The following is a 27,066-nucleotide window of genomic DNA, read 5'->3' on the forward strand; positions in this document are numbered from 1 at the left end:
CCAAGTTCTAAACAGATGTTCACAAAGAAATCCCCCAGGGTCAGATCAGCTCTAAATATGGCAGCATATTTTAAATTGTATTTTAACTAGCATCACCAAGGGTTATAATTTCCAACTATAGAAGAGAAAGATAATCAAGATAATTCATTTACTACCAACAGGATAAAGAATAGATATCATAATTAAGTAGAGATTAAAATATTTTCTCTGTCACTGTGGTGTCAGAATCGTTATGAATAGACCTGTTGTGAGATGAGTCTTGTCCACTCTACCCAAATTCAAATGTTGGAGGCCTAATCCCCAGTACCTCAGAATGTGACCTTATTTCAACATGGGGTCTTGACAGGTGTAATCCAGTTAATGCGAGGGCATTAGATATACACTAATCCAATATGACTGGTGTCATAAAAAGGGGAACTTTGGGTACAGAAATGTGCATACATGGAGAATGTCATGTGAACATAGAAAAGGACACTTTCAAGCCAAGAAGAGAAGCCTGGAACAGATCCTTCCCTCACAGTCCTCAGAAGGAACGAATCTTGCTGACTTCTTGACCTTGGACTTTGAGCCTCCAGAGCTATGAGACAATACATTTCTGTTGTTTAAGCCACCTAGTTTGTGGCACTTTATTATGGCAGCCTGGCAGACGAATATAGACATCCCTCTCTGGGCTGGATCCTTACCCCCTCACACACATCCCCCAACTCTTCTCCACAAAATTGCCTTCCATGATCGCCCTCAGCCAGAGAATCCCTGCACCCACAGACAAGGATTGACTGATGCAGGGGTGTATACCAGCCTCCTTGGTACTCAGACTCCTGAGCTTCCCGGAGGTACCAGGCTGAGGTAAAACTTCTGCTGAAACCATAGGTTTTCTCAGCTTATTCCCTTGCCTTACTCATTTCTTTCATTCCCTTACAGGATTCACCTAAGAGTTCTCCCTCAATAAATCAATAAATTCTCATATTAAACTCTGCTTCTGACCCGAGACAACTGTAGATGTAAGATCTTCCATTTTGAAATAAAAGCTATCTTTAGACATATGATTGCCTTCTCTTTATGAGTGTCTGCTCCTCATGAGCCTTAAAACTGTCTAAAACTCTTCTCATAATTAGCTGTCTAGAAAACATGGAAATGAGGAAGGCAAAATAAGGGCACGGAAATAACAAATTCAGTTTACATATACATGCTTATGAGATTAGCATAGTATGAACAGTTAATTACTGTCTTCATGGAATTTCATAAATGTGCTGTTTTCAAACTATTTTGGAGTTAAAGGAAATCTCTAAAAATAAATCTAAGTTATGAGTGATTTCCAAAAGCACTTATTAAACTATCATGAATGAAATTATAGATAGCATATTCATATCAATTCTGGTTTGTGTTTTCAGCACACCCTGAAGAACTATTTATATTCCTATATGAGGCATAAAAACCTAATCCTATAATTTCATTTCAGTAAGCATCACTTATAATTCATCAGGATATAATACCGTCAACTTGTATTGTTTACAGGTATTGTATTACCTCTCTAAATGTTCGCGCAATTCAAATGATATCAAGCCACTCTGCATGGTTCTCACTACAACATTATCAAGCCCAAACCAACCACTGTCTCCACTTCTGAATCCCAGTAATCTCAAAGATTCACAGGCATTGTTCCCAGGTTTCCTTATGGAAGTGCTTTTTGTCCTGTACAATGGTAGGAGAGGAGAAACTGGTAAAATTTGTGTAGCATGAATCTTATTTAATGCATTAATTCTTTCAGTAAGCAAATAATCCAATAACAGTACATTAAATGTATTCTATGTGCCAGTAATTCCTCTATGCACCGGGAACACAAAGATAAGAAACATATAGCCCTTGCTCTACTGAAGAGTACAGTATTATAGTATTACCCAAATATGGGGCAAGGTGATCGGTGTGATAATTAAGGGAATGCACAAGGTGGTTTAGAAAACAGAAGGAAGGTGCTCAGGGAAGCTTGCAAAGTGAAAATGTTAATATTTGACGTGAACTTTGGAAAATGAGAAACATTTTATTACTGGCAAGAGAGTTAAGGGAACACCCCCAAAACATTAATAAAGTCACTGGTGAAAACCCAGATGCTTCAGGGGAGCCAAGAGTAGTGGGGGCACCTAACAGGTAAGACCACAGATTCTGGAGCAAGACTTTCTACTTTCAAATCCTGGGTGGATCTGAATCTTATTAACTATATGACCAATGGGCAAGTTATTTGATCTCTCTGTTTCAGTTTCCTTATTTATAGTATGAGAGTAACAATAGTATCTACATCATAGAGTTAAATAGTACCTACATCAATTGAATTAATATTTTTATCCTAATTCCTACAGCAGACATAGCGAATTAGCTTTCTTGCACAATCCCCCTTCCTTTTCAACCTGCATTTGAATATACCATGTGATACCTTCCACCAACCAGAGCTGAATTTACTCACAGTAGACCAAGTTTCAACACTCAGCAAATTTTATCTTTTTTCTTCGGAACTTGACTAAGAGGACCAGAGATTATAACTTGTCACTGCTGTCATTTAGCTACGGCACCCTGGGCTATAAAAATAATTAACACAGAGAGTATTAATAAAGGAAAAAAATAGAGGAGATGCTAAGAGAGAAAAGGAGAGAAATCAAAATGAAAGAATCCATGTAGTCCTAGAGATGGAATAGCCTTACAATAAACTCTTTTCTTGAATTCATTTAAATGGATACCTGTTCCTCAGAAAGGAGGAAAAGTCCTTGATACTGAACATAGTGGGGGGTGGGGGTGGGAAAGGTCTAATGATAGTACAAGTCACAAGGGGTAAAAACCATGTTAGCTAGTTACTAAGAATGAAGACCCAAGTGTGAATCCCACATCCTTATTTGTGAATACGATTAGTTATGGCTTTAAAACCACCTTAGTTTTTACAGGTTGAGCTGTCCAATAAGCCATAAATTAGGAACTAAACTTGATTTAAAAATGTCTACTCTGAAATTTTTAGATTCTATTGATTCCTTCAGGGAATCAGCCAGTTTAAAATATGGAGAATAGGGGAAGAAATAACATTTAGTTTTTGGCTTTTGGTTTAAAACCACAAATAGAGTAAATTTTGTAACACTTGGAAGTTAATTATTTTTTATGGAGTTTTTAAAAAATTATTTATTTTATTTTGAGAGAGACAGAGACAGCACAAGTGGGTTAAGGTCAGAGAGAAGGAGAGAGACAGAATCCCAAGCAGGCTCTGCTCTATCAGCACAGAGCCCGATGGGGGGAGGGGAGAGCTGATCTCAGGAACCATGAGAAAGCAACAATAGGAAGCCTAACCAACCAACTGAGCCACCCAGGCACGCCGGAAGTTGATAATTTATTAGCACAGGAAAATACACTGAAACTGAATCTAAAACTCTGGTCATTTACTAGAAAATTACTTAATTAAATGCATGATTGATTTTTTTTTTTTTTTTCTGATGACAACTCCTAACTTTTTTCTCCCAATAGTCTAAACATTTCTGGGGACCTACAGGTTCTCAGCAGTAGCAGAACTGAACCCTACTCTCAGGTCCAGGCGGGTCTAAAGCCTGAGGCATATAGTGCATTTGGCATTCATTAACAAAGTTTGCTTTAAAAAAAAATCCCATTTTTTCTGATTTCTGAGCACGTGATAGGGTCGCACTTCCTTTCCCCAGCGATTGAGTGGGGGCCATATGACTAGTTCTAGTTAATAAACAGTGAATGTCACTTGGAGACCAAGCATTTAATTGCTCATGTGCATCTACTCAAAGCTTTTTCTTCTGCTACCCATGACAGCAGCCAGAAAGTGGTTGCCTTTCAGCCTGGGTACTGGAGTGAGGATAACCAAGAGACAGCCTGCCTTTGAGGACAACACAGCATGTGTGAGATATGGATTGTTGTCATCAGCCCTGGGTGAATTCAAGTTTTTGTTAGCCTAGCCTACCCTGTAGAGTGCATCTTCCTCCCAGTCCTAGTGATCTGTTCAGTGATGGGTTTGTAACTGATTTAGGGTGAGAATAACTCTCAGGGCCTTTATGCATATCCATGGGGAGCTTCACCTTCTACTGAACTTGGAATAGCAAGATGGAACTGTCTTGCCAGCATGAGGGACAAGCATGTCAAAGAATGGAATTGGCACAGAGGAGGGCAGAAAGAGAAGAGAGAGACTAGGTTCTTTCTGGTTGAAGAAGAATATAAAGACAAATATATCCCCAGACTTTTTGTTTACATGAACCAAAGAATTCCTTTTTCCTTAAAACTTTGGGCTTGCTTTTCTGACACTCAAAATCAAAAGAGTCCTCAATGATATAAAGATCAAATTTAGATTTCATGACATATAACATTGTGTAAGTTTAAGGTGTAAAATGTAATGGTTTAATACATGGATATGTTACAAAATGATTATTACCGTATAGTTAACGCATCCATAATCTCACATTTAGACTTTAATATGATAATAGATTATACCTCCTCTTGAAATTAAATGATTTGCAAGCATCCTTATCTATCCCAGCTGTTCTTGACAACTCTGCAAATAAACTCTTCCTTTTATATATGCTATTAGCAAACTTTCACATCTCCTATTGTCTAGCAATGGCTAGCATTTGATCACAGTCCACAGAGAATTCTGATGTGCTAAGAGTTCCATAAAATATAATCTTCATTAAATAAATTTGTTTATTCAAGAATTACTGATTTTGCTTTTTTCTTGAGGTGAAACTTTTTCCGTACCCAAAATTCCAGGCATTGGGGCAATTATAACTGGCCCATTTTGGGACAAGTGCTCAATTATAATTAACAAGGACATTAAAAAACATGGAAATTCCCATTAGATCCACATGGATGGAAAGAACACTTTCCAGAATTTGTGGTACAATTTCTAAAAATTAAAGTGGCTGGGTAGACAAAGCAACAGGTGTCCACTCCAAGCTGCCTTTCTCAGGTCTAACAGTGCCCTGGTATGTTGTTCTGAGATAAATGCCTTAATGCCACACCACTGAAAGACACTCAGAAGATTTTTTCCAAGATAAAAAAGATCTATCTGTCTAGGGGGCACCCAGGTGGCTCAGTCAGTTAAGCGTTGGACTCTTGATTTCGGCTCAGGTCATGATCTCAAGGTTTGTGAGTTTAAGCCCTGTGTGGGGCTCTGCACTGTCAGCTTAGGATTCTTTCTCTTTCTTCTCTCTTTCTGCCCCTCCCCTGCTTGTGCTCTCTCTCTCTTTCAAAATAAATAAATAAACTTTAAAGAAAAGAAGTTATATCCCAAGGTTCTACAAGTAGAAATAGGCATTACTGGAAACTTTTCAAGGATAGTTTCTTTCTTTCTTTCTCTTTCCTTTTTCTTTCTTTCTTTCTCTCTTTCTTTCTCTTTTTCTTTCTGTCTTTCTTTCTCTCTTTCTTTCTTTCTTTCTTTCTTTCTTTCTTTCTTTCTTTCTCTTTCTTCTTTCTTTCTCTTTATTTCTTCTTTCTTTCTATAGCAGTTTTAGGTTCACAGCAAAATTGAGAGGAAGATGCACAGGTTTCCCATTTACCTCCTGTTTCCACATATGCATAGCCTCCTCCATTATCAATATCCCCCATCAAAGTGGTACCTTTGTTACAATTGGTGGACCTACATTGATACATCATGATCACCCAAAGACCATAGTTTATATTAGAGTTAACTTTGTGTTGTACATTATGTAGGTTTGAACAAATGTAGAATGACATGTAGCCATCATAATAGTATCATACAAAGTATTTTCACCACTATAAAAACCCTCTATATTCTGCCTATTTGTCCCTCCTTCACTCCAATGTCTGGCAACCACTGACATTTTTACTGTCTTCATAGTTTTGCCTTTTCCAGAATGTTATACAGTATATATCATACAGTAGGTAGCCTTTTCAGATTGTTTTCTTTCACTTAGCAATATGCATTTAAGATTCCTCCATGTATTTTTGGTTTGATAGCTCATTTCTTTTTGGCACTGAGTAATTTTCTATTGTACGGATGTTATTTATCAATTCTTGACATCTTGATTGCTTCCAAGTTTTGACAGTTGAGAATAAATCTTATATAACATCCATATGCAGGTGTTTGTGTGGACATGTTTTCAACTCCTTTCAATAAATATCAAGAAGTGCTATTACTGGATAGTATGATAAGAGTATGTTTAGTTTTGTAAGAAACCACAAGTTTCCCAAAATAGCTGTACCATTTTGCATTCCCACAAACAATGAATAAGAATTCCTGCTTCTTCACATCCTCACCAGCATTTAAGGTTGTAAGTGTTCTGGATTTTGGCCATCCTAATAGATGTGTATTTGTATGATTTTTGTTTTAATTTGCATCTCAGTGATGACATATGCTGTGGAACATCTTTTCAGATTCTTATTTGCCAATCATACATCTTCTTTGCTAAGGTGTCTGTTAAGGTCTTTGGCCCATTTTTTAATCAAGTTTTTGTTTCTTATTGTTAAGTTTTAAGAGTTCTTTGGTATTTTGGATAACATCTCTTTATCAGATGTACCTTTTGTAAATATTTTCTCCTACTCTGGGGCTCATCTTCTTATTCTCTTAATATTCTCTTTCCCAGAGCAGAAGCTTTTAATTTTATGAAGTCCAGCATATCAATTATTTCTAACGTGGATTGTGCCTTTAGTGTTGTATCTAAAAGTCATTGCCATACACGAGGTCATCTAGATTTTCACCTATTAGGTGCAATTAGGTGAAAACACCTTCTAGGAGTTTTGTAGCTTTTCATTTTACATTTATGCCTATAATCCAATTTGGGTTAATTTGTGAAAGGCATAAGTGTTGTCTACATTTTTTTTTTAATGTGGACCTCTACTTGTTCCAGCACTATTTGTTGAAAAGACTATCTTTATTGCATTGCATTGCCTTTTCTTCTTTGTCAAAAATCCGTTGACTATATTTATGTAGATCTATTTTTGGGCTCTCTATTCTGTTCCACTGGTCTATTTGCCTATTCTTTCACCAATATTACACTGTTGATACTGTGGTTCTGTAGTAAGTCTTGAAGTCGCATAGTGTCAGTCTTCCAATTCTGTTGTTCTGTGATGGTTTCTTTTTGATTTCTTAAGTTGTGTGATAGTTTTACCAACGTGTTCATTTTATTATCATGCCATATGATGCATATATTTTACAGATATTGTCATATAAGACTCACATATTACATTTGAACATAATAATCTTAAAACCAATGACAATATGTAGAAATAGTATTTTTCATGAGCAAAATTATTTACCCATCTGACTCTCTAAAGTATTTCTTATATAATATGGAATAAGTTTTTATTTAACAAATTAATTTCACCTTTCACTACTGTGAAGAAATCTTTTCTGATTCATAATTAAATGACTCTCATCTTTTCCCCAGAAACCATTCAGACATAGAGGAATGTAATGTAATAAAGACCACTAATTCTTCAGATTTAGACCATGTTTTGGCCTCACCTAGTTTTTACCATTTTTTTATTTTATGAAGCATGGAGTGCTTCACTGTGTTCCTATTTCCATAGAAAATGTTCAACTGTTTTCACCCTTTGATGTAAGAATGTTAGTATATGTGCTGCCAAAGCAAGCACATGAAAGAATGTTAAGTAAATAGTTGACACAGGTTCTCATTTTATTGTTTAATGCTCCACTGGATAGAGAAATGCATCCACCATATCTAGCACTAATAGCAACAGCATAGTATAAAATACTAATTCAGTGTTTTTACAAAGCATAGGATTACTAATACTATTTACATTTCCATAAATTTATTCATTAATTTATTTAACTCACACAACTTTTTTTTTTTAGCACCTACAATGTTATACTTATGCTGAGTGATGATAAATGGAAAGGAGAATGATACTATAGTATGACATAGGATGTGTGCAAAGAATGTGGCTGACGCAAAGAGAGGAAAAATCAATCCCTCCTAGAGATCTTAGAATGTCTTGACAGATACGGACACAGTTAAGCTACTACTTACAGAATAAACCAGAGTTCTTCACCTAAACATGACGGAAAAAGAATTTTCTAGCAGAAAGACCATACACTAGAGCAAAGAGATGGAGGAAAAAAAAGAAATTAGTACTTTGGCCAACTGAATTGATGACAAATGGCCATCTTCCCACTACACAGGAATGCTGGACAAAATCTCTGTCTCTCTCTCTGTCTCTGTCTCTGTCTCTGTCTTTCTCTCTCTCTCTCTCTCTCTCTCTCTCAAACACACACACACACACACACACACACACACACACACACACAGGAAAGTAGAGGAACTCAAAAGCTGGAAAAAAAATCCCTTAGATCTGGAAACAAACAAACAAACAAACAAACACACTTCAAAAAGTTGGAATTCTCTTCTCTCCCCACAGAACATGACCAACCGGTTCTATGGAAGCTCCCACCCTCATCAGTCTCCTCCACACACACACCCTGCCCCACTAACTGTGCATACACACCAGGTGTGTAGGGGCTGGAGCTTAATATATTATCGGGTACATCAGATACAGCCTCTAGCTATTAGCTGGAACTAATTCAGTCATAAAACTGGAATCCCAAAAGGGCAGCACTGGCCATAAAATGAGAAACAATAAAAACAACCCAAATCTCTTTGAATATTGGCTCAAGAAAGCAACAAACACACAAAGCTGCTCTGGCAGGAGGGAGGGAGAAAAGAAAAGTTGATCTAAAAATCATAATCAATACTTGGAAATGAATTTCTAAGGACGGAATTAGCATATAGACAAGGTACTAGATTACACCAGGCTAATAGATAATCTTAAACATCATGCTAATAGGTAGGTGATAGAATAATCTCAATAAAACCGTAAAATGAGTGTGTTTACAATGATTAAGGGGGTAACGAAAGAAATAGAAAGCATAGTGAAAAAACAGAGCATCTTAGAACAAAAGATTTTTAAAATATATCGATATCTTTTTTTTTCTTTTTTTAGAAATAAGAGTTACAATGATTGAAATGAACAGTTGAAACTACTGATTTAAAAAAAAAAAAAACAGTAAAAATGTAAGGGTGCCTGGTTGGCTCAGTCAGTTGAGTGTCTGACTCTTGAGTTTGGCTCAGGTCATGATCCCAGGATCTCTCTTTCTCTCTTAAGATTCTCTCTCTCTCTATCTCTCTCTCTCTCCCATTGCCCCTCTCTCCCGCCCTTTCTCTCTCTACTCCTCTCTCCCACTTGCTCTCTCTCTCTCTGAAAAAAATAAAAAAGAAAACCTAATTTACTTTAATAAATAAATAAATAAATAAATAAAAACAAAATATAAAAAAGGTAAAATATATGAGGAAATCATCTCAAATACAGCATAGAAGCTTTTAAAAAATATTAAAGGTTTGTGTAAGATGAACAACAGTATAAATTATGTTTACTCCATTTATATTTGTTTAATATAACTGATGATTTTATTTATATCATCTTTTCTCTTTAATATCACCATGCTGTCTTCTTGTTTTCCTTCCGTTATCCTTTTGCCATATAAACTTTTCCTTTTTACTTTTTGCTTTGTACTTTTATGAATGAGATTGAGGCAAGACTGATTTTATTCCTTTTTACTTAGTCTGCTTCTGCTAAACAGATTGTTAAAGAATTATGTTTTATTTAAATGTGCATTTCAAATCTTCCATGTTATGCCTAAGTATGGGTTTTGTTTTTTGTTTTTTGTTTTTTCATAAATTGTGTCTAGTAATCAATCAGCACTTTCTAAGTCAAGGCTTTAATCAACGTCAGAAAATCAAATTCAACTATGCCTTTGATTATTGCTTCTTTTATGGTTGTTTTGGTTGCTCCTTTGATGATACCTGTAATTATTAGGTGACATCACTTCAAATGACTCCTTATCAAACACTGGTCCCTTTTCATCTCTGCTTGTTATCTTTGTATCTTATCCTGTTGTCCTCTTGTCTTTTTCTAGTCTATCCTGATGGCTTTCTGTTTCTCAGAAATTTTGCTTACTGGATCATACTACACTTACAAAACAGATTTCTAAAATACTCTGCAGGTAACTGTGATTCTCATTATTCAAGTTACTGTGAAATGTCAGAATGATGCTCTCTTTCTTTATTTCCATAGTATGTTCTTTGGTGTTTTTATTCCGCTTTTCAAATCTTTTTGATTAATATTACAATTTTTTCCTTAGGAAATCATGTAGGATTTTGTATTTTTTCCCTTAATCTTGAATGAATATTTGTCCACTCGCTTTGGTAGCCACTTGAATCTCTTTCTCAGATCTGGAAAGCAGATCCATGTGTATAATTTATAAATCAATTTTCAGCGTCTAATCGTTTTTCCTGAGTATAATTTATCTGGAGTACCACTGTGTAATCTTCTACCTGAAAAAAACTGGATTTCAAATGTTTCGAATCAATTAAGTGTATGAAAATGTGCCACCCTCAGCATGATTTCTACTGGGGCTCCTCTCGCCTCTGCTCTTATCTCTATACCTGTGGGAATTTCATTTTTGACAATGCAGTATGCTGCTTCCAATTTCTCTTTTCATTCTGCTCTGTCATTTCTGAGGCATGTGCAAATATAGCAAAAGAGGGGCAAAGGAACACTGATCTAATCAGATCCAAAAATGGTATCTGTGTGTTACAGGGATAAATTTCTATTTCTCAGACTAGGGGATTAGACCATCAGGGACAAGCTAATTATTTTTCTATCATATTTATTGCAAATGGAGCTGCTTTGTTTTATGATGGAAAATACATATCAGTCACAAATTATTTTTATTAATCCTTTGCCATCCACCCTCTATATATAGTAGAAATACTAGGTTCCAGCAACAGGTTACTGGTAAGAATCCATTCTTAGGATTACGTTCTTATCTTTAAAACTATATATGGGGGCACCTGGGTGGCTCAGTCAGATAAGCATCCAACTTCAGCTCACTTCATAACCTCATGGTAAGTGAGTTCGAGCCCCACATTGGACTCTGTGCCGACAGCTTAGAGTCTGGAGCCTGCTTTGGATTCTGTGTCTCCCTCCCTCTCTGCCCCCTCCCCCACTCATGCTCTTTCTCTCTCTGTCTCTCAAAAATGAATAAATGTTTAAAAAATTAATAAAAACAAATAAAAAATATATATGTATCTCAGGGGATATTTAAAATAGCATGTCTTTAATCTATTAGACTGGTACATTTTAAATTTGAAGCTTCAGGATATTTCTGGTTTTAAATCTTACTTTACATTGGTACACAGGAACATGGATTAACTAAACTGCCATTTGGAAGATTATATATCTATATCTATGTAGATATAAATGAATGGATGGATGCATGGATAGATAGACAGACAGACAGACAGATAGATAGATAAATAGATCCCCATCCCAAGTAGCAAAAGTATATATAACTGGATCATGTCTATATTTTTATGTTCTCTCACTTAATTTAACACAAGGGAAAGTTTAATTTCCTCTCCCAGCCTCAACCTAATATTCTACTATTGCCATAAATTGCAAACATTGTGGGAAAGGACAAATAATCCACATCTCAATTTCTAGCCTTGCAGTTTCAAACTTAATAAAGGACAGCTACATAGAGTCATAAGTAAATCTAGAGATATGCAAGGGTGTCCAAGATTGCATCACTTGGTAGGTATAGTGACTTATACACGTTATTAATATCACTGAGTCTCAGTCTTCTCACTAATAAAATGGAGATAAAGTGGGGTGGGGGAAACTGGATAAAACCATATACACAGGAAACACAGTAGATTCTCAATTAGTAGTAGATAGTATTTCAATTAAGTCTCTGAAGTTGTTTCTCCCTCTTCGTTCTTCAAAGAAAAAAATATTTCCTTCAGAAGTGAAGAACAGAAACATTCCCTTCTACATTTTTCATTAGAAAAGAAAAAAATAAGCATTAAATGAAAGAACAGGAATTAAGATCGGGATTATTCTGTGTAACCTATTTGTTGTTAGCATTTCATCTCCAATGTCGTTTCTGAAATAGGTTAGCATTTCATTTCCAATGTCATTTCTGACAAGTAACTCAATATGTACATTTGTCTCATTGGTGGGGATTTTGCGTAATCATAAAAATTAAGGGATTATCCACTTGTATTCCACCGATACGGCGAATACAAACTCAAATTTAATTTTGTTTTAGAAAAGTTCAGGTTAATCTTTTTCCTACATTAAGAGCACACTCTTAAATATAGAAGTTAAAATCACTGTACCACTTCTTTATAATTAACCATATCATAACTTCTTTGAAAGCAAAGATTAATTTTACCTCTTCTGTGTCTACCCTACCACATAGCATACATTTGGGCCTTTTGTGGGTCTAAAATCATTACCTTTCATGGGTCTACAATACTTTATATCTATATTAAAATGTTGCATGACATTTCAATAATGATTTTTAAATATATGACATCAAATTACACTTTTAAATTATTTACATTTCTTTGTTTATCATCAACTCAGAGATACAAGGATTTAGCTCACCGGTTGAGGTACAGTGGTATGATCCTTTTTGTAGTGGCACTAGCCATTCTTTTATGATCTATCTCAGATGCAAGATTTTTTTTATCAGGGTGTGGAGAACAAGGTAGGAATACAGTGACTGGCTTCTGGAAAGGATGTACCAAAGGGTGCTTCATGTGGATCAGCGGGCTTGTTGATATCACCGGGTAGGAAGTATCTTGCTGTGTTTTTAAATATGCCACCAAAGATGGGTCAACTGGTTGGACCTAAATAAGGAAAAAAATGCATATATTCCTATATTTTGATAGCAAAAGATGCAAAGTATCAGCACATTTCTAAGTCAATTTTCTGAAAATTTGACAGAATCTAGTTTTATATATTTCTCTATGTGTTGTTGACTGGAAGCAACACTGAATTAATTTATTAAAAAACACAGCATTTGGCCCGCCTTTTACAAAGTCTTTCTGAATTTAGATTCCTTGTCCAATGTTATAAATAACTGAGAAATACTCATTGTAGGCAACAAAATGACCTAGAAAACAAAATAGACATTTTACGTAATTTCTAATTAGAACTGTTGTTAGATCAACAAGAAACTAGAAACTAGAAAAAGAAGACTATATTTGTTTCCTCTCACACAAGAGTGGCTAATAAAAATAGCTAGCATAATTCTAAAATTTTAAAGTTTATGGAAAATACTTATGAATACATAGTTCATAATATGGGTTTTTCCCCTATTTTTTCTTCTCCTTTAACCACTTACAATAACTGAGAGAAACAGGAGAACATGAGGGGAGAGTCTAGACTGGAAGAACAGAAAATATTGAGAAAGTGTATCTTCTAAAATGTGCACTGATGCTCTATCATATCTTGTGTATACTTTGCAAACGGTGTTTGTATATATTAAATCCTCATTCCCAAAAAGGGATGTTTTATAATTAAATATAACCAAATATTCATAATCATAAATATTTAAATTGGTTAGCCTCTTTTTTTGCCATCCTCTCAGATGCAAATTTTGAATCATATGAATGTCCCAAATTCTGGCATCAATTCTATCATAGATACTCAACATATGTTTTTGTTAATAAATATCAAGACACACACACACACACACACACATACACACAGAGTTAAGAAAGCTTTCAAATAAAGCAGGGGTGTACTTTGGAATGAGATTCATTATGCTCCAAATCCTCACTTTATCACTGATAAAACTGTATGTTAGGTCATTAAAAATATAAGAAGAGCACCTGGGTGGCTCAGTCGGTTAAGCGTCCAGCTCTTCCTTTTGGCTCAGGTCATGATCTCACAGTTCGTGAGTTGAAGCCCTACATTGGGCTCTGTGCTGAACATGAAGCCTGCATGAGATTCCATATTTCCCTTTCTCTCTTCCCTATCCCTTTCATGCTTTTTCTCTCTCAATAAACAAACAAACAAACAAACAAACAAACATTAAAAAAAAAAAAAACCTGGACCACTTTCTTACACCATACACAAAAATAAACTCAAAATGGATGAAAGAGCTAAATGTAACACAGGAAGCCATCAAAATCCTACAGGAGAAAACAGGCAACAACCTCAGCCACAGCAACTTCTTAGTAGACATGTCTCCAGAGGCAAGGGAAACTAGAAACAAAAATAAACTATTGGGACCTCATCAAAATAAAAAGCTTCTGCACAGCAAAGGAAACAATCTACAAAAGTAAAAGGCAACTGACAGAATGGGAGAAGATATTTGCAAATGACATATGAGATAAAGGATTACTATCCAAAATCTATAGAGAATTTATCAAACTCAACACCCAAAAAAATAAATAATCCAGTGAAGAAATGGGCAAAAACATGAACAGACAATTTTTGAAAGAAGACATCCAGATGACTAATAAACACATGAAAAGATGCTCAACATCACTCAATATCAGGGAAATACAAACCAAAACCACAATGAGATGCCACCTCAGACCTGTCAGAATGGCTAAAATTAACAACTCAGGCAACAACAGATGTTGATTAGGATGTGGAGAAAGGGAAAAACTTTTGCACTGATGGTGGGAATGCAAACTGGTGCAGCCACTCTGGAAAACAGTATGGAGTTTCCCCCAAAAATTAAAAATAGAACTACCCTATAACCCTTAACTAGTAGGTATTTATCCAAAGGATACAAAAATGCTGATTTGAAGGGGCACATTCATATATATATATATATACATATGACTTGGCAAACAAAAAGAATGAAATATTGCCATTTGCAACAGCATGAATGGAACCAGAGTGTATTATGCTAAGCAACATAAGTCAGTCAGAGAAAGATAAATATCATATGATTTCACCATGTGGAATTTTATAAACAAAACAGATGAGCATAGGGGAAGGGAAGAAAAAATAAGATAAAAAGAGAGGGAGGAAAACCATAAGAGACTCTTAAATATATGAAAACAAATTGAAGGTTGCTGGAGGGGTGTTGAGTAGGACAATGGGATAAATGGGTAATGGGCATTAAGGAGGGCATTTGTTAGGATGAGCCCTGGGTGTTATATTTAAGTGATGAATCACTAAATTCTATTGTTGAAATAAATTAATAAATAAAATTTAAATAAAAGACAAAAAGGATAAAAAAGAAAAGTATAAGAGAAGAATTCATTTACTGTTATATTAAATAGTGGCATCTTCTTTATCCTTTTGGGACTATGTTTGATGACCCACAAAATCTATGAGAAGAAACTTACCAGCTTTTAGCATTTACCTTTAATTGTACCAGTACTGATGAGCCAAAAACTCCTGGAGGGTAATTTAAGGACACTCGGGAATCCATGCTTGGCTTAAGAGTATGGCCTTTCTTTGTTACTGTGAAGGACTCTTTCTTTAGACAAGACACAACAGAAAAGATACCCAACTTGTACACTTTGACTTCAGCACAGGTCCCCTGTATGGATTGATGACATGAAAGGACATTAATGCGGCACTGTTCAGGGAGTATCTGCTGTACATACTCTGCTGTGAAAAAAAAAAAAAAAGAAAGAAAGAAAAAAGAAAAAAAGTCTATCTGCTGTCCCTGTAATCTCTCACAATTGAGAAAGATTTCATTAACACCAAAGGGTTGGTCATTTCATGAGATGAGGTGGAAGTCGATATTAGTTTCTCAAATTTGGACTAGGTGATAGAAAAGAGAGAAATAAATATATTTTTAAATTTAAATCCCCCACCCAAGATGTATACTGAATGAACAGTCCCATTTAGTGTTTTCATAAATATTAACTATTTTTGGAATCCTATGTTCCTTTACCAGAATAAACTTTAAATATTGGCCTTTAGGGGCACCTGGTTGGCTCATTTGGTTAAGCATCCAACTCTTGGTTTCAGCTCACGTTATTTCATGGCTGGTGAGCTTGAGCCCCCCACTGGGCTCTGCGCTGGCAGCCCAGAGCCTGCTTGGTATTCTCTCTCTCTCTCTCTCTGCCCCTCCCCTGTTCTCTCTCTCTCTCTCTCTCTCTCTCTCAAAATAAAGAAATAGACTTAAAAAAATTAATAGATATTGGCCTTTATCCAGAAAATTCAACACTGTTTTAGGAAATTCCAAATTTCATCATTTGGGTAGTTTATGCAAACACTAAAGCACCTGTACCGTCAGGAAATTCTTCCTTCTGACAGCTCACAATCTCTTAGCAAAGTCATTTTTTCTATTCTTCCCCTTCATGCAGTGGGAACAACAACAACAACAACAAAAAAAAAAACTGGAAAGAGACATTTGTGTTTATTTTTTATATACTGACATTTACATTTGTAATGCATATATGCAGTCACATATTGAAGCTTTTTTTATCATACAAAAGGGAACTGAGCACATGAAGGAAAGCAAAATGATCTATTCGTGCAACCACCAAAACTTAAAATGAGGAGGAAGGCTCTATTGGTCTATTGGTAATTTGGTCTATTCATGTGTCCCCCCAGTCCGGCTCCACCCCAGCATGAGTGGATAATATGCAGACACACACACATAAGCAAACATTTCAGGGACACTCACAACGGAAAATAATCTATCGTTTAAAAACTGAGGAAGACATTTCACAATATCACGTCACAAAACTGTCATCGGGAAACTTCAGGGCAAGATGAGTGGTCTTCATTGGCTGAAGGGAAAATGGTGAGAAGTAAGAAAGAAAAGTCTTCCCAGAGCTGGTGGTGGTGGCTGTGCATTTTCTGCACATTTGGCAGATGCTGGGAACCAGAAGTGTTTTTAAGCATGGGAGTTGCCATGAACAGAAGTCTGATGATGGTTTGTTTATCTGACTCTAGAATTAGCATTCTTAAATGTTGGATGAACCACATAAAATTTTGGAAGGACTCCAGAGTTTAAAATTTTTGAGCTAAGAATAGGGATAACTACCCTTGGAAAATTATAAAAAGCATATGCTTTTGTATTTTTAGTAGAGGACGGACCTCTTATTTTGTTTTCCTTTTTGCTTTGATTATCCATTTACTAAACATCTTGCCTGCCCATTTTGTGAAAGTCACATGTACTATTAACAGTTTTTGCTTTTATAATGTCAGTCACGTAGACTGGTCAAGATGAAAAAGCCACAATCAAGGGCAATGCTGATCAGACTATTATACATGCAGTCTTCCTAGACTAAATATAAAATGTATCAGGGACATGAATTGGAATAAATAATTAGAACAAGCTTAGCTTTCATATTCTACTGTATAACCTTGTTTGTAACTCAGAAAAGTCCCAAATCAGAAAAAGAAGAGACGTATTATAAAGAATTTCTTGTTTTGTGGAATTTTTAAACGTTGATTCCTTGCCCTCGTCTTCAAATAATGATGACTTACTTAAAGCTAAGAAGAAAAATATTTTGTTTAATGGTAAATTCGGTGGCCCACAGAAAAATCTTTAACCTTAGTTCCCGTCAACTTTACACTAATTTAACAATTGTTATATTCTGTCTTCAAAACAAGAATTTGTGACAGTAGAGAAGTTCAGAGTTATTACAATAAAGTCTAAGTTATTAACTCCTAACACATGTTTATAGGCTACTTTTATCTTAAGTGCATTTACTCATTTGATCCCTATGACCCTATCAGGTAGACACTATTATTGTGTTCATTTTCAGATAAAGAAATAGAGTCTTGGCAAGGTTACATAATTTACCCACTCTAACACAGCAAGAAAGTATGGGACCCCTTCTGCAAACCCAGCCAGTCTTCCTCCACAACCCACATCCTAACTACCACATATACTGTCTTCTGCATATAAACAAAACACAATTTATAGACTTAATAACTATCGCCAGGCACGCGTGCACACACACACACAATTGTTCATTTTTTTAAACATATTTTCCCAACTCATGAATGATGAAAATAAAACTAGTATTATCTGGGGATACCAATCTTCTTAAATTTAGACAGAGGTCCATCACATTAGAAATGTTAGTCTAATGCTAGTCTAGGGCATGAAGCTGAGTAAGCCATGATTTTGGTATTGTTTTCCAGGTGAAAATACATTTGCTGGGTCCTAGACACAAGTTCTTCATTCCTAAGTTTGGTCAATAACTTCTGCTCTTTGATCTTTATAGATAGCAAAAAATAAATAAAAATTGTGAATTCACTGGTGTTAACCTAATCAGCCTTTCCACTTATTACACAATCTATCTATATCTATACACAATCTGGTAGCCTGACTAATATTAAGTAGAGGAGTCAAACAGCAAATGTAGATATAGCCAATGGTTTACCAACCGTGTAACTTCTTCTCATTCCTTCCAGTGAATTTGGAGTTAGGTAACTTGATCCAAGGTTTACGTCAGACACTTTCACCATGATGTCTCTGTAATTTCCCCTGTAACGTGCAGTAAATGGAATTGCAATGCATATTGGAAATGGAATTTCCTTTTCCATATCTGAGCACTCAACAGTGATGACATTACTGACCAACTCTTCATTATCACTCACTACTAAAGAACTCATGCTATTAATAATCCGGCATTTTAGATGCTGGAGAACATTTGATGGTGCTGTAATATAACAAGACACTTGGGGGCTGGTATCACTCAGTATATCAAAATACCTGCAGGGAAAAAAAAAGACATAATTTTTGCAATTATTTAGTTTGTGTACTGTATAGCTAAATGCATAAGAGCACAAGCTCAAGAGTCACGTTGTTTTGGTGTGGATCCCAATTCTTCCACTTAGTAACTCTGTAACCTTTGGCAAGATACTCCACCTCTCTGTGCCTCAGTTTATTCAACTGTAAGACAATTCAACTCAGTTTATTCTCAGACTGTCTCATAAGAAGGCTGTGAGAATTAAATAAACTAGCGTATGTTAAGTAACTAGAAATCTATGCCTGACATAGTTGGTATTGTATATTATATATATTAGCTATTGTTACTATTGACATTACCACTATTATTTAGGTGGTTGATTTTTCAGTTTTGTTCACTTTACAAAATGAATCTGAAGACTGCTAATGCTTTTTGATAAACCAAGAACTTATACCTGAATCATTTACTAAATTTAAGGGAAGGAGACAAATATATATATATAATACATATCTGGTATTGGAATTATCCAAACACATTACATCAAATGATGATGCTTATTATGTTTTTGCAAAACACTGAGAAAGGTACAAAAATACTGTGAATTTATGATTAATCAAGGTAATTAGAAGCAGAATATTTACAATCCTCAAAGAATCAATACAAACACTTATTCTGACTATTTGTTATACTCTTGCTTATTATAACTATCACTTTTGCCAAAGATTTTAGAGTCTTAAACATTTAAATTCAGATTTGAGATCGGTCAGTCCCTTACTATTTGCTTGACCTTAAATATCAATAATTATTTTTTTAAATGTTTATTTATTTTGAGGGCCAGAGGGAGAGACAGAGAAAGAATCCCAAGTGGGTTCTGCATTGACAGCACAGATATGGCTATGGTGCTTGAACCCAGAAACTGAGATGCGGGCTGAGCCAAAACCAAGAGTCTGATGCTTAACCAACTGAGCCACTCAGGTGGCCCAAATACCAATAATAATTATTAAAATAGCTAATATGTCAGCTCTCTCTATGGACCAGATTTTAGGCTACACATTGTTTCTTTTTTTATTTCAAGATTTTATTATTTTTCAATAATATTTACACTCAACATGGGGCTTAAACTCACAACCCGAGATCAAGAGTTGCATGTTCTACCTGCTGAGCCAGCCAGGGGTCCCCACGTTGTTTCATTTAATCCTTACACTAGGGTGTCAGGCAGGTACTACTGTCATCACCTTTCACAGGTAAGGAAACTGAGGCTTAGAAAATTTCATGTGTTGAAAATCACACCAATGGCAAGCTACAGAACCAATACAAGAATCCATCTATCTTTAGTACAAATGCCCACATGTTCTAACATGATATTCTCAAATCACTCCAAAGCACTGGCTTCTTTGTCCATTACAAACTGAAACTAATGCCTAATTCACAATGATGTGAACATGGAATGAGATAAAATATTTAAACTTCTCATAATAAGGGGTTAGCATAAAATATGTGCTCGGTAAATGTTAGATCTCTACATTAAAATTACCAGCTGTAGTTTCTCCTCTTCTGGTTACTTCACATTTCTCATCAGTGAAATGACTGAAATGTTGGCAATGTGAAAATATATAAGACGATCAGTATAAAATGCAGCATTCATACCCAGCTCTAGAATAATAAGCTTTTAACCATTTTTCAATTATTAGTAGATTGGATTTAATAAGTGTCCTTTAACAAAGATATCAAAAAACAAAACAAAACAAAACAAAACATGTTGAAATTGTAGGGAGGGTCATCTATATTGATACTTTCGAACCTGTAAATTTAGAAAGAAAATTACCCAGTACATTGGTCTGTTTTTATATTCTCTGATGACAGTAATAATGGTACTTCAGAAAATGAGAGAAAATTTTGGAATTGTTTAATAGAGAATACAGTGACTCAGCCTTGTATAACTTCAAAAATGGTTCTCTTCTGTGCCCTGGAAATGATCTGCATACACTCTTCTAAAAGACAGACAGAGGAAATGAGTGAAGAGACCTATAAATGCTTCCATTTCCTCTAGGCTTAATCAAATAGATCTAGTCCAGCAGCTAAAATAATCAGATTGGTTTATTTTAGTCTTGTTTCCCTTTGAGTCTATACATACTAGGACAACAGTAGAAGAGATAGGTTTCTTACAGAAAACTATCCAGCAAGGAATCACAACAGATTCCCAGCAAGATTTTGTTCATGACATACATATTTTAAGCGATCTGATGGCGTTCTAGCCTGAGGGATTTAAAGGAGTCATCATCTTTATAAATATGCAAGCCAAGCACAATTGGTTTGGATGCTATGAAGAGGAAATCACTAACCAGGGAACACCTAGGGAGGTGTTAGAGGGAGTGGTTCAGCAGTGACTCATTAGTTGATGCTTTGAGTCATTTCTGAATATAAGAATATGAAGTGTTAATATTTTTCTCCAGTAAAATGGGTAACTGCATATTAACTAACTTAATAGTTGTTTTGCAGGGGCAGTAGTTCTTTGAAACTATGGGGGTCTTTCATGCATTGAATGCACTGCTATGACATCTACAAAATTCATTAGATTCTCAGCCATGTAGAGACCTCACTGCTAACCTAACTCAACCTGTTCATTTTACTGATGAGATAGGTAAGGTCAAAGTAGCAAAATGAGTTGCTTGAGGTCGTTGACTCAGTTGTGGTGCTGTCCTGGAAACGGTATCGTACACCTGAAAACAACACCACACGTCATGGCAGAGAGGGGTTAAATGAAGTTTGGAAGCATGTGGGAGGTAGAGAAAGTGAGGGTTGTTGAGAGTGAGATTGATTGTATACTAACATGAAGGCCAGCGTGAGCAGCTACAAAGCGACGCGGTGCTAGGCCCTTTACGTGATTTTCCCATTTGACCTTACCAAATAATCCCAGCAAGTATATATAATTTCTACAAAGCAGAAAATAGAGCTAAGAGATGAAGCAAGCTGCCCAGGGTTACAGAACTATTATGTAATAAAACAGGATATAAAATGTTAAGTCTTTCTGATTCCCAAAGCAATGATTGTTTTCATTCTTCTCCATTGCCTTGCAAGGATGTGATATTTACTAGAAAACTATGGCTTGTGAATATTTTATTTTATTTGGACAGATAGGGATTATTATTCCCTTGTATAGGGGAGATAATTCCTGAAGTATATCAGTCAATTTCCACTTTTATTCTTTCACATGTCATGGGCTCTTTGGGAATCTGGTAAAAGTTTTGAACCATCTTCAAAGAGATAAAATAGGTATGAAAATACACACTTAGTTTTAAAAACTGCTTAAAGCTTACCCATGCCCCCTGGAGACTACAGATACAGGTTAAGAATTTATGATAATTCATAAATAAAATAAATGTGAGGATTTATTTGAGGATATAACTAAAACAAATCTGAGGCTAGAAAATGCGTTTCCGGTATATGAACTCTCTGTAATCTCCTAGTTTCTTTTTATTATAATTGAAAGAGTAGTGATTTAGAATACCATTCAGGTTGTGGACAATTGTTCATTTAAACTGTTTCCATATATAGTCAATTCCTCTCCCTCTAGAGAAACATTGAGTGTTTGTTTCCTAAAACTATAAAAAAAAAATTAGTAATAGCTGCCATATAAATTTTGCTAAGAGTAATTTAAGCTGAATTATTGATTTGTAATATTTTGGGGGGATGATCTGAAAGGGAAATGTAAAATTCTATTCATGTATAAATACTATGTATAATCACTATAGAAACACATATCACTAGGCATTGTATAAGCACCACTCACATTACATTTACTTACTCCTTTTCCATTATGTTATTCTTTTGCTTTAGACTCTCTGAATCATTGGAAAGGAGACTATTCAGATATCTGCTGGAGATATCACATGTTATTGAGGATGTGGTAATCTCTTCTCTTTGGTTCTCTGAGGTCTCTTGTATTTCTCTTTCTGTTGCCTGGATTATGTCATGCGTCTCTTCCCTGTTGCCATTTACGTTCTCAACAGTCATGTGTTCTGTTTGTTTATCATCTTCATTTTCTACATTATCTGGGAACATTTTGTTCTCTGTTTCCTCTTGCTCTGTTATATCTTCATTCAATGATGTATTGTTTTCTTTTTCCACTAAGTCTGAATTCATATGTGCTTTATTTTTTTTTAACTGGACCTGGTTCGTATAATGACTTTGCTCTCCATTTGTGGAAGAAACAGTAGCTGTTTCTATGACATTCTGTTCCCCTCTTGCAGCAATGTCTGCTTCTTTGATATCGTGAATGGTGGACATTGTCTGCAGTGGGGTACATTCATCATGCATGCCGCATAAATTACACATCTCCTTTTCTTCTTTCTTTAGAAGTGTAGCAGTGCTCCCCAAATATTCATTTATTTTCATGAGGCAGTCGATGAAAGTAGTTATTTCTACACACACACACACACACACACACACACAGATACATAAAAAGAATAAAATACAAAGCTGAAACAAATTATATTTCTCCACTGAGGTATGGCAAGATAACCTTACAAGCCTACCAAGACCCTTACCAGTCATTTAAGCCGATCTCCCTCCTGAAGGAGAAGTCATTTGTACAACTGTCATTCTTTTAACATGTCTAGGAATTGGGGACAAATTGTTTTTTACTGTAGTGGCAAAGAGTAAGTCTAATACCTTCTGCGCATGAAAATACTTTGAATATTTGCAGGCGGATACCATGATCTCCCCTACACAGCCACAAAACTATTCAACTGAACTCAACATTTCCCTCAATCACTCCTTGATGATTTAGTATGACTTTGAGACTTGTTCCTTCTCCTTTTAAGGTACTATATTGTTTATCAGTGATCCACTTAAAGTATTTCCCTGAAATTCAGCAAAACACTTCAGAGGAGACTTGAGTAGCAGGCATACCATAGCTACATTATTTTTACTGGTGTAGAAACTATACTTTTTTAGGTACTTTTCTGGCTGCTATGAGAATTAAGTTTATACTATTCTTCCTGCTGAGCTTGTGATCATTTACAGTTTTCTGATCAGCCTTCCAAAGAATAGCTTTAATTGTACAGCTTCTGATTCTCTGATTAGAACCTGCATTAGCTACTCAAGGACTACTAAACCAAGTCAAACCTCTTCACGCTAATGAAGATCCTCGCGATCTTATTTGAAATAATATTTTACTCCATCCCCATGTCCTACCATTCTCTTCTTTGTTCATCCCTCCTCTGAGGTCATAGCTCATAGCTCAGGTCATTTGATCACTTCTTGCAGGCTTAGCAATTCTCCAATCTTTAGAATTCAATTCTGAACTAAGGAATGTGTAATTTAGGGTCCCATACATAGGTCAGTATTTTAAGAATCATCATTAAATCATCCTTTTACAAGTCTAGGTTTATCTTTGGGCTCCAATTCTCACAACTTGTGTTTTTGTCTTGTACCCAAGACCACCTTTATTTTGATCTCCTATTCTGGTAGCTGTGACCTTATTATTTTCCATGAATAAGCTTTTGTCTTGATATGTTGCCTAAGACCATATTCAACTCGCTCCAGAGACTAGAGTCCTAGGTATGAGCTCCAGCTGCCATTGTCTGGATCATGCTGCCTCTGGGCAGATTTCCCCAATGCCTACCATCTGCCTTCTAGATAATTTCTTAACATTATCTGCCCCGGATGCCTGATTGATGAGACCTGCCCACTTACCTTAACACTATATTATTTAGAGTTCGATTTCATGATACCACCCATCTTCTTATCTAGAGTAACTGTTGTCTGAGATCATATTCATCAGATACAATATTCTTCCTGTCATACTTCTCAGCACCCATAATTGGGACTATTCCCAAGAACCTGCTCCCCTCTCAGTGTGTGTGTAAGGGAGTGTCCAATTCTATAGCCCAGCCCACCCCAGTCTTTCTACTGTTTTTATAATTAATGGATTCAAGCTCAAATAATTCTACAAATAGAACTTCATCATATTCCAAGATAGAAAAACTGCTTGTTCTGTCTCAAAACAGGAATATTTTTCTGCTTAAAAATTTTTTTCTTACTGTTTATTTTTGAGAGAGAGAGAGAGCGCGCGCATGAGTGGGGGAGGGACAGAGAGAGAGGGAGACACAGAATCCAAAATAGGCTCCACACTCTGAGCTGTCAGCACAGAGCCCGACATGGGGCTCAACCTTCAGACCATGAGATCATGACCTGAGACGAAGTTGGTTGCTTAACCAACTGAGCTACCCAGGTACGCCAATTTTCCTACTCTTAATTGTGGATCCTGCTAATAATACCCTTGCCTGGAATGCTTTTTCAAGATTCCTAATTTCCAGCTGCATGAATCCAATTCATTCCTTAAGATTCAGCTTATTTATTTTTTAAGAAAGATTTTTTTAATTTTTATTTATTTCTGAGACAGAGAGAGACAGAGCATGAGTGGGGGAGGGACAGAGAGAGAAGGAGACACAGAATCTGAAGCAGGCTTCAGGCTCTGAGCTGCCAGCCCAGAGCCCGACGCGGGGCTCGAACTCACAAACTGTGATATCATGACCTGAGCGGAAGTCAGTCGCTCAACCGACTGAGCCACCCAGGCACCCCGCTTAAGCTTCACCTTAAAATACAACATTTGATCTAGCAAAATTCCCAATTTCCCATTCTAAAAATGGAATCGTTCTTGCTTCTGAACTCTTAATGTACTTTCTTTCTATTTCTCGAATGGAACTAGTTTTGATATCTCTTGCACTATTGTGCATTTGTCTTACCTTATTTCCCCGAATAGTCCCTTATGGACAAGACTCCATCTTAGCCTTCTTCGCATGCTCCTTAGTACCTCTTAAAGTGACTACTCAATCAACATTTCTTAGAGAAAGAATAAAAAGAAATACTTGCCTTGTTTCCAGATACACTGATTCTCCTTGTCAAGCAATACATACAGCTGCTGGCAGGTAGAACGCAGAGTCCCTGCAGTGTGCTCCAAGAGTTGGTGAAGGGTCCCACTGAGCTCTTGCCCCAGAAAGACCACTGTGGCTATCCAAGTGGCCCCGCCAGCCCCTTCACAATGGCTATCTCCCAGGAGGGCCTGTTTTAGCATCAGATTTTGTCTCCAAATCTGCTTCAATATTTGGCCTAGTTTACCTGAGCCCATGTCTTCTGAATCCATTTATGCTCCAAGAGTGGAACGCTTCTTTTCTGCCAGCAAAGCCTTGAAGGTTTAGCGAATTCAAACTTGGCAATGGAACTTCTCATAAAATCTAGGAGATGATCCAAGTCAGCTAGCCAAGCACTTTCTCGCAACATAATAGTTTATTCAGCTTCTTGTTGACCAGTGAAAAGTTACTAGGTGACCAAAGGAGGGGCGTTCCCACACCCTGGGTGCCATTGTGTACAGAGTAGATTAATCACAGGGATAGAGCTAGCTCTCACAATCCCACTCTCCATGCAAGTTTTACACATTCAATATGTATATGAGAAGCCCTATGTGCCTTTCAAGTTTTGAGGCAACAAAATATAGATTCTATGGTGGGATGAGAACTTTATTAATCAAAGGTAAACTGTTTAACAGTATTGTCAATAAGATTCCTATGTGATAATTAAAAATATTTATGAATGAAATAATATGATGTTTGAATTGTTGCAAAACAATCAGGAAGTGTTGGAGTGAGTGGTGTTGAGATGAGTTAAGATGGGCTGCTACTTAATTGTTGAAGCTGGATGTGGTTACAGGGAGGGTCTTTACGATTTTCTCTAATTAGCATATATTTATAATTCTTTTATAATAAAGAGCTTTAAAAACAGAATCCTCTGCTAGAGTACATCTATTACCATTGGTTAGGTAAGTCAAATTAGTACCTTTTGATACAGCAAACCTGCAGTGGGATTGAGACAGGTGCCTGGCCACTTTCCTCTGTGATAATTTCTCTCTAATTAGATAAAATGCCCCTTCACTAAAATAAAGCAAACGTGAAGAGTGGCTCTCTCTGAACTAGCAAGGACTCTTCACCATGTGTAATTAAAATTCACATACAACAGTTTCTCACCACTACTGATGTTTCAGGTAGCACATTATATATGAGGCCATTGCAATACAGGACTTGATACAAGAGAACCTTGGGGGGGGGTGCCAAGGAATCCCCCCTCCCCCCGCTTCCTCCTCTCCAATCCCCCTCCCCTGATTAGAGAGAACATAGCACCTGGAGAGGGCAGTGAATTCCAGATTCATATTCTTTCAGAGATACTGGGATGAAGTGAAAGCTTTCCAAAGGGAGGACCAGACTGCTTCTCCCCAAGCCATCACATTTTCTCATTTGACACTGCGATTCTTAGAGCCACACTCATGATGCCTGGATGACAAGATAGGGAAAGAAAACCCAGTGAATAAAGAATAAAGAATGAACCACAGGCCTCATTACTGCCCACGCTGCCTGTGGTTTGAAGAGTCTTCAGGAAAAGAAAGGGAATGGCATGAAGCATGGTGGCAGGGTGGCCGTGAGAGGAGGGCCTCTGTGAACCTCGGTTCACTGAAAAGGTGATTTCTTTTTGAGATATTAGTTCATACATCATGGGCCACTTTGTTTTA

General features: G+C 36.3%; 1 protein-coding gene across 3 annotated transcripts in view; it reads right to left on the reverse strand.

Annotated features, from left to right (window-relative positions):
* Positions 1-25,723, reverse strand: part of DTHD1 (death domain containing 1) — a 71,750-nt gene extending 46,027 nt beyond the window's left edge. For 2 of the 3 annotated variants that reach the window (XM_040486100.1, XM_040486090.1), the window contains exons 1-6: positions 25,380-25,723; positions 22,309-22,924; positions 18,199-18,526; positions 15,203-15,382; positions 12,478-12,722; positions 1,528-1,692 (exon numbers count right to left, since the gene is read on the reverse strand). In XM_040486100.1, coding sequence (XP_040342034.1) covers positions 1,528-1,692; positions 12,478-12,722; positions 15,203-15,382; positions 18,199-18,526; positions 22,309-22,924; positions 25,380-25,650 — 1,805 coding nt within the window. In that variant the 5' untranslated portion in view covers positions 25,651-25,723. The remainder of the gene's footprint in view (positions 1-1,527; positions 1,693-12,477; positions 12,723-15,202; positions 15,383-18,198; positions 18,527-22,308; positions 22,925-25,379) is intronic. The other variant, XM_040486111.1, reaches the window with a different exon arrangement.
* Between the last annotated feature and the right edge of the window lie 1,343 nt (positions 25,724-27,066).

The sequence above is a fragment of the Herpailurus yagouaroundi genome, unplaced genomic scaffold, assembly GCF_014898765.1.
Source record: "Herpailurus yagouaroundi ecotype Mexico unplaced genomic scaffold, PumYag 28, whole genome shotgun sequence".
NCBI lineage: Eukaryota > Metazoa > Chordata > Mammalia > Carnivora > Felidae > Herpailurus > Herpailurus yagouaroundi.